The sequence below is a fragment of the Rhea americana genome, unplaced genomic scaffold, assembly GCF_003343005.1.
Source record: "Rhea americana isolate MKP2758 unplaced genomic scaffold, rheAme1 scaffold_227, whole genome shotgun sequence".
Classification (NCBI taxonomy): Eukaryota; Metazoa; Chordata; class Aves; order Rheiformes; family Rheidae; genus Rhea; species Rhea americana.
Window position 1 is genome coordinate 837056 of NW_028186343.1, and position 8739 is coordinate 845794.

At 38.4% G+C, this 8739-nt stretch overlaps 1 protein-coding gene across 2 annotated transcripts; it reads right to left on the reverse strand.

Moving 5' to 3' along the window:
- Positions 1 to 218: 218 nt before the first annotated feature.
- On the reverse strand, positions 219 to 8640 carry GUCD1 (guanylyl cyclase domain containing 1). Of its 2 annotated transcripts, none has more exons than XM_085305819.1 (5): positions 7752 to 8640; positions 6014 to 6179; positions 5182 to 5273; positions 3313 to 3554; positions 219 to 2976 (listed from the first exon to the last, which is right to left on the reverse strand). In XM_085305819.1, the coding sequence occupies exons 1-5, from the start codon at positions 7820 to 7822 to the stop codon at positions 2885 to 2887; spliced, it is 663 nt and encodes a 220-aa protein (XP_085161945.1). In that variant the 5' UTR covers positions 7823 to 8640; the 3' UTR covers positions 219 to 2884. The 2 variants fall into 2 exon arrangements, with proteins under 2 accessions (XP_085161945.1, XP_085161943.1); XM_085305817.1 differs by lacking the exon at positions 7752 to 8640 and adding an exon at positions 7600 to 7744.
- Positions 8641 to 8739: the final 99 nt, after the last annotated feature.

Below are 8739 nucleotides of genomic sequence, written 5' to 3' on the forward strand. Positions count from 1 at the left end.
GAAAGTGCATAAGGAATACAATTTAGAGACTAATAACTATGAACTTACAGCTGAAATAAATATTTAAACTCTTTAAAAAATTCCACTTTACAATTTCAGCTGTATCACTTCTCTCTTAGTGTATATAACACTTCCTCTAAAGAGCATTCAAATTTTTGCATAGTAAACCAGTTAATAAATGCAACTGCTACATTACGTTACAAGGTTACAAGGTAAAGTATGCTACTTTAAACATTTATTGAGAATGGCTTATTACAAATAAAAAATATATTTATGTATAAAATCCCTGCATGTAAAACATCCCTTTCTTTGCTATGGACATAATGAAGGAAATGAAGTGACAGACAAAACATTCTTAAATGACTTTTCATAAGCAATCTTGGTATGGAAAACAAAGTTTCAGAAAATGTCAGTGTTCTGAATATTTGTTCAGTGAGCTTTCTTTTAATCTGAATTTGTGTCACGTAAACTTTCAGTATTCTTTTTAGTTGGCTTCTTCCCCTACTTTCTATTTTCATCTTTCATAACTTTTTTCCATTTGGCCTTAAGAAGTCCTGTTGCAGTGGGTGGAACACTAATTTTGTCTTTATTAGTTTAAACAGCTTTTTATCTTTCACTTCTGTCGAACTATCTGAACCCTGGGTACCAAACCCTTAACAGTCAATMATGTTATACCCATTTGTGCATTTCAGACCATTTAGCATTCATGGGTTTTTTTGTACAATTCAATATTTACATTTGGATAATTGAATCCAGTAAGAGGCTAAACATCAGTTATTAGCCTTTTGTAAGAATTGTTTTGTTTAGCTAAACCAAGCTCACTCTAAAAATAAATCTTTTGGCAGTTTAATGGTATTGAATAAATTAACTGACTGAAAATGCACAGGTTAAGGGAGTAGCCTATCAGTCTGTAGTTTACACACCTGTTAATGAGTGACATTGCTAATACAATCTCTCTAAATCAAACATCATGAGGTTGGATTTGGACATACAGTTTCCCAAATCAGTAGTGTGCTAGTGGCTAATTTTGGAGAAGCCAGAAGACAGTAGCTAGTTTTTGACGCTGGTCTTTTTCTGGGATTCTACCGATGGCACTAGTATACTGGTTCTACTACTTAATTCTTATTCATCCAGAGTCTTACAAATCTTACAAGTTCCAGAATGTATTCCAACTTAGACAACAATAAGCAGAATCAGATACACTGTAGGTTTCTTGTCATGTACTTTTTGTCAAAATTCAAGAAGGCTGCTGCATTTTAAACACCTGGGGKTTTTTTTGTTTTGTTTTTTGGCTTTTTAGCTCCTTCTCAGGTACTTTTCAGTAAATCAACAACTGACAGAAGAAAATGTTTTCTCTTACAAATAYTATCTCTTTATCATGCTGGAATTAGAGATTCCTATTTATTATTTTCACCACCAACTAGCAATGTCTTTTTGTTGTCATTCCACAGAGTTCTGTTCTTAAAACCATGCCAAAGGTGTGGGATCTCTGTCTTAAGGGCAAAACAAAATTTTTTGATTTAATTTAGTATTAATGTTTATTTTTCTACCCACTTTAAAATAGGCAGGACTGAAGATAAAGACATGTAGGAAATTGTGATGGATAAGTCTGAACCAGGTAAGTATCTCCTATACTTTACAGTGCTCCTCCTCAAAGTAAGTAAACCCAGGTACTACATGAAAGGATTATGAATGAGCTGCTATCTAATAATTTATTTTAAAAATGTCTGAGCACAGTAACTGCAATTTAATCCAAACACAGCTGTAGTGTAAGAAGAGCTAGAAAATCTGAGTTCCTGCTGTTTTACTTCAGCCCAGAAAGTCTCTAATCCCTGTTTTTTTCATTAGTTTTAGCTCTTCTTAGAAGGTCATTAAATTAATAGAACAGCAAAGTTTGGCCTCAAAGTACAAATCAGGCTTTTACAGTCTGGTCTCTTCTGTCAGGTATCTAAAATTACTCATAAAATGTATATCATTAGTATGTGGATGATCATTTTCTGTATTTGTTTAATCAGTTTAAAGTTTGTATTTAGATTGGACAGTGTAAAAACTGGCACATGCACATGGCATAACATACAGAAGTTCTTGCAAAGACCCTTGAATACTCCTAAGTCCAAATAAAATGTCCTTGCTTGAACTTTTGGGATAACACAGAGCTCTGGGACATCATTCCTAGAGGAGTTGGCCAAAAATGAGACTAAGTATGTAGTGCAAGGGAACAGTACCATTAGCTACACTTTAAAACTTAATTCATTGACATAAATGCTAAAACTGTGTAAGGTGAATTTAATAAATTGGCAATTTCCTTCATAAATATGTTTCGTTCCTATAATGTACACAATGTTGATAAAACACTTCTAAATTGTGAAAATGCTTTGCTGGCTTAAGTTAATACTTTCTCCTTCCATAATGTCCTGCTGAACTTCAAATACCTACATTTAGAATGAAGATCAGCCCTTGATTCTTTGAAAGAAAGAAAGAGAGAAACAGGTACTTGCTATTTTCCCTAGTTTTGTTTACCTAAACCTATGCATGTATTCCAAGTGTTTAAGTTCATAAATTTGTTGCTTTTTCTCATGTATTTAATTTGAAAATAATCTCAAAGCCAGCAGACTCTAGGCCTGCAATTTAACCCTGCTGTCAAACATGCAGTATTAAAACTGGGGAAAAATGTGTGATATACATTGCAAAATCAGATATTTCATCAGGAATAAAAAGGTGAAGACAGCATTGCAATATAGTCCTATCAATGTCTATAAAGCCTCCCTTGTTTAAGATCCCACTGCAATTCAGAAGCAAGGTCTCTGCAGGGGCAGTCCTGAGACAAGCAGCCAGCTGCCATGCAGGCTGCATCAGAAATGACTGGAAGTATCAGGTGTGGATGTCAGCTGTCTGTGTAGATAAAGAGAATATCCTCATCTGTGCCATAACTTGTCCTGGCTTCCTCAAAGTTACTGATGCTGGTGCTGCATGTTCCTGTTGAGAAGGAACAAAATATTAGTAAAAAAGTCGGTCAGCAGAATTTGCCTATGAAAAGGCTCTTATATTGGCTCTAGCAGCTTCTACAAAGAAAAGTAATAATTCATACATGGACTAGACCTATCAGCTTTCCTCATTTGAGTAGTTCTCACCTCAAAGGCAGTGCTCAGCACAAAATCAATGAATGTGGCAAAACAACTTCTGACTAACTGGTTAGTGATGTTTGAAATATATACATACTATTACAGGAAGTCCAGCTGGCTCTGTATTACTGACATTTAGTAATGAGGTGGCTGAGAAGCCACAAGAAGGAAGCAGGACTGAGCTACTCACGGTCAGCATAGGCTGGGTTGTTGTAGTAAATACTCCCTGAGGCTTTGTTGTAGCCACACAACACAATGAAATGGCCCTGGTAGTCAGGATTCCTGCAGAAGCACTTCTGCCCAATGGGGAGGAAGCAGCAGTATTTGACAGGACTTGAGCAAAGATCACACAGTAACAGAACTGCATTCACTAGGACGATGGCTACATGACCTTGGGATAGATGTTTTTGGATGTCTTGAACAGTTACTGTGCTGCAGAAAAAAAAAATCAAGACATGTTTATTAACTGTTTAGGAAAGATGCAAGTATTCAGTAAAGTGTGTGGTGATGGACAGTATTTACAACAAGCAGCTGGTGTGATTATTTTTATACATGATAGGTACAGCTCTGCTGTTAAATCCTGAAGGCTTTTTAGGAGACAAAACCTATGCCAGGCAAGGCTTCTTAATCCCATTGCTGCCACTGAAGTGCAGAGCAACAGCTCTGGATTCTGCAATAATATAAATGTAATCTCAGAATGCATTAGATGCCCTGGAGAAGAATATTAAAGGACCTGGCAACTCATTCAATAACTGAGAGACTTCTGTTGTGGGAACATCAAAAGTGAGTCTTCTCTCCTGCTCTTAAAAAAAAAAAAAAAAAAAAAACTTGTATCTGAAGCACCAAATCTTTACTGTCTGAGTGGTTAAAGATCTTTTATAGTCAATACCCAACTTAATGTGTGCCCAAATTTGCTTCAGTTACACAGGATTATATAACTCCCCCAGTTGTAAGTTTGGGCTACCAGGTTGTCTATTATTTTAATCATACATTGCTGTAATACCTCCTACAGAGAATGAATATTAACTAAACATAATCTAAAAATCTCATTTCTTACAGCTGTCCTTTATTGAGGCAGATGGTATATTCCATATACATTGGAACTCTTCCCTTGGATAGGTTCCAGATATTGAGGCTGTGTGCTTAATTGATGTGCTTTTTAATTTTTTCCAGTGTCACTTCTCTTCTCTTGTGCCCCAACCTGAGCAGTGAATATGAACTCTGTCCCTGCCTAGATCAAGGTCACCATCTTAAAATCTCTAAAGAAAGAAGGCCTGCCTGTGCCTTCTCTCAGATCACAGCTCTGGGTAAACAGATGGTACTGTACAGACTAAGTTAAAAGGACACTAATGATTCTGTAAATGCAGGGTGCACTAATGGCTGCCTTGTGCTCCTCTCTTCTTCATTCACCCACTTTGAAAGCAGAAATCCAAATCTAGCTCTACTGTAAAAAAGGGATGCAAATCGAGTTGAACATGGATGCTTAGTTCTTTCCCATCACTATCAGCTACAGGTTGTGAAACAATTTTGCAAATTTTCCATTTCTCCTGGGTTTGCAGTTCTTCTGCAGGGATATCTCTTGTCATTTCACGCTTCCCTTGGCAAAAGCTCACATGCCTGCTTTTCCTTTGCTTCTCTGTCTCAGGACAGACATCTATTATGTTTGCGCAGCAGCTAAAAACAATGGGTTGTATGTCCACATAGCATTCTCCTTCATTCCAGTGACAACAGTACTTATCAGTGACCCATTAGAGCACTGTAGGCACCCCCTACTAGGCTATCTTAATGGAAGATCAAATTCAAAATTTAAATAATAGTCAACTCTTGTCAGAAATTTCAAATCACTTACCATTCTGTTTCATGACTATTTTTCCCTCAAACATCATTATTCAATCTTGATGTCMACTCTTTTGAGATAGACATAGCAAAAAGACTCTGATTCACAAAAAGGCTCAGGGTCTGATTTCAGTTTGTCTTATACTAGTTTAACTTGTTGATTCCAAGAAAAGCATCAGGCCCACCACTGCCAAAGAGAAAGGAGAGAAAACAGTAATCTTACCACTTCTCCACCAGCACCTTGCAGGCTTTGGCTTGTGCAAAGAGCTGATTCACTCTATTCTCCTCTGTGTCAAAGTGCTTTCTGTAGAATGACTGTGGAGAGAAGAGAACTATTAACTAGGATGAAGTTTACCCTAGTTAATCCCTGATAGCAAGGGCCTGCATAAGTTAAAGATCTAGCTATGGGATGAGAGGTCTCTCCCTGGTAACAGGATAAAATTTCCTGCTCTAAATTATCAGTTCAAATACACTCTTGGTCGGTTGTTGTTAAAATCTCCATCCAGTGGCTATTCAGCTGCCTACATGAAGGAAGTTGGTCTGGTTTGTACTGGGCAGGAGCCTGCATCAGAAAAGCTATTGCCAGGATAGGCACTCATTGGCCCCCTTGCTGGAGATCTTGAAGAGGCCAAGCTCTGAATGGACATGGAGACTGAGTTCCCCTCTCACCTCTAAAGGTGGTTCCTCCAGGTCAAGGTTGAGGCACGGTGGTGGGGGAAGTGTGGAAGCTAGCACTGCCGCTGCCCAGGCTGTCTGTACCTGTTCTGTAGATAAATAGAGGGCTTCAGTCTCCAAGGCTGTCAAATAGGCTGGAACCTTTCTTGAACACTAAATGAAAACTTTTCTTTAAAAATAATATTATGGAATCAAAGATGGAAAATATCTGGGATCGTATCTAGTCTTGCCTTGAGAACTGATTCATGGCCAGTTTTGGCAACAGGCAAATCTTGTTTATGGCAACTGTGGTTAATTGTCAGTAACACAGCAAATCTTTTATAGCACGACACGCAGRGCTCACTTAAAACTTCTATTTCCCAGTGGATAAGAATGCTAACCTGGTTTTTGTAGCCCTTGTCCACTCCAAGCGTCTGGGTGCAAAATTTATGCTTAACACCAAAGTGCCTCATTAGGTAAGCCAGGTCAATGGTCCAGATGCTCTTTGTTAACTGGAGTTCATGGATGGCTTTCTGAAATTCATCATTGTCCAAATGATTCAGGTACCTAGAGAATTAGAAAAGGTAGGGGAAGGGAAGCACAGATCTTAGGGGAAGCAAAGTATGTGTAGTAGCCCAAGCCTCCACATCACAGGATGGAAGAACTGAAACAACAGGACTGGCTAAGAAATAATCAAAAAACATCCCACAAATGAGACCACATTTAAAGAAACAGAAGGGAATATGCAATAACTGGCTTTACTGATGACTTTTTATTGCAAATGTACAGGTATTTTAATTGTTGTATAGTGCTAAAATTATACAGGATGCTGTACGATAAATCAGCTATACTGAGAAAGTATGGAACTATTCTGAAGAGGTTACAATCTAAATATACATTACAGTAACATAACAGCAAACACAAAGGTGTTAAAGACTAAAACTTGCCTCACAGAATAAGTGGATTACAAAAGGAGGAACTGTAAAGGCAGTTGGTAATTTTCAAAGGAATATTCTTAYGCACTGATGGTACAAAAGGCAGCAAGGGCAGATAAAGTCAGGAGGAAGCTTAGGTCAGGTTGCAAAGAGCTGGGGAAATGCAATTACAGAGAACTCTGGAAGTCAGAAAACAGATGGAAATAAATGCAAAAAAAGAAAAGATTGGAATTAAGGAAGCAGAGCAAACAAGGTCAGATCAGCAGGGTAAGAAGATTAATCTAGGAAACTGACTTTGGACAGACTGGAATGGCAACAGGGGTACAGGGAATGAAGAGGCAGAGGTTACAGTAGTCAAGATGGGAAATTACCAGCACACGGACTAACGTCTTGGCAGTAGGAATGGAGAGAAATGAAAATCTTCTGCTTCATATCTACTAAGTGGACATCTAAATAGGTATTTCTCCTGCACCTAAGCTCATGTTCCTCTGTGGAAGGAAAGAGGAGTTCAGCAGGACAGCTACTAGTTTAAAGAAAAAAAAAGGGCAATACAACGCATAGCCTTGAAGTTACAACTACTCCTGGAACAGAAACCCTTTACCCTACAGRGTGGGGACTCAACAGGACAGGGACAGTATATACTTATAAATACGGGATAAACCTACCAGTCACTTGAAAATATGCAGAATGGAATTCAGTGAATTGCTGTGGTAAATGCCAGTTCCAAATTTTAACAGCAGGAAAGAGGGATAACTTTAGCATGCTAACCTGCAAAAATCTTACTCAATGCTTGTTAGATATTTAAGCAATTGATTATTCAAAAAGTCTTGAAATTTGTCCTAGTTTGTATTTTCCCTTGTTTTTGCTGGAGAGTCATGCTAGACCCTAGCAGCAGTAATCCTCCAAGTGTACTTGAAACTGTGTTCTCAAGAGACTGTGTAGTTAAACTCGCAACTGCTTTCCCACACCGTTTCTCCCTGGACATTGGCTTCTGATATCCTTCTCCCATGGGACGAGATTTACAGTCCCTTGAAGCCCAAACAGTTACTTACTGCAGTACCATCCTGGAGCAGGCTAGCCCACAGTCCCAGTGGTACAGCTGCTGGATGACTGGCACTTTCAGCTGGATGGAGTCCACTGAAGTGAAAACAACACTTAGTAAAACATGAAAGATGTCAATCCATATATACATGTTTTTCCATACCTCAGCATTAAAAGCCAATTTGCTCTCTCACTGGTACATTCAACACTATCGTGGGGAAAATGTAAGAACATCTTTTTATTTTACTCGATTGGCAGGTCCTTTTTCCTAGGAGGATGTAGGTTTGTTCGGTATATCTGTGAAGTTAAGTTAACCATCAAGTGTTTGGTTTAATCTCATATTATTGTTACAAATCTGGATCACTGTGCAGTATTATTTATTATTGCAAAGCCATATCCCCTCCTAACTAGTACATAAGGCACAGCTGTTCATCCCTTGTCACGCGTCCAAAACGGTTTCTGAATGTACTTCTGTGCCACAAAAGGTGTTAAACCAGACTGTGGTAAAACAGACGCAACAAAAATCTCCAGGCATGTGTCTCATAAACCCCACCGAGCTGAGCCTTTTCTATAGGCATGTCTTTTCCCTCAGGGACTGTAATCTGTGACCAACTTTAAGTTACTGAAGCTCACACATGACACTATTTGGCCTTTTGGATTATACTCTCAAAATTTTAGCAAAGGAAAAAAGAAAGAAGAAAAATCTCTACTAGATAATGCGTAATTCTATCTTTCTTCCCCATTTTTAATTTTTATAGGCTCAGGGCAAGCRTGGCGGTTTCAGTCGCAGAAGATCCCTTGCCATTTGAATGACAGTATTTCTGCAGGCGTTACTGCTGTTTCAACCGCAATCAGAGTAAACTAGACTTTTCTCAACCGCTTTACTTTTGACTAGAAAAAAAATCTTCGAAAGTTGTTAACACAAGGTCAAGCCCACTTCAGCAGAAGGATAAAGGTGCATCCAAGAGCGTGTGGGCCGGTCTAGTTTTGACAGAATTTTATACGCAAAACTTCCTAAATAGTGTTATTTCTAATAATAATTTCATATTTTCTAACAAAGCCGTAGCAAGCCAACGTAGCTGTTTTAAGTAAATAATTTAAGCAGCGCGTGTTCCGCGTGACGACTTAACCGAGCGGCACCTCGCGGGGCG

Excerpts from the sequence above, each read along its gene's own strand:
- GUCD1 (XM_085305817.1), bottom strand. The coding sequence starts at position 7,739 with ATGTATATATGGATTGACATCTTTCATGTTTTACTAAGTGTTGTTTTC. Across the intron at positions 6,180-7,599 it reads TGCTCCAGGATGGTACTGCA|GTACCTGAATCATTTGGACA; the intron begins GTAAGTAACTGT and ends CTAATTCTCTAG. Across the intron at positions 3,555-5,181 it reads AAGGTGCTGGTGGAGAAGTG|CACAGTAACTGTTCAAGACA; the intron begins GTAAGATTACTG and ends TTTTTTCTGCAG.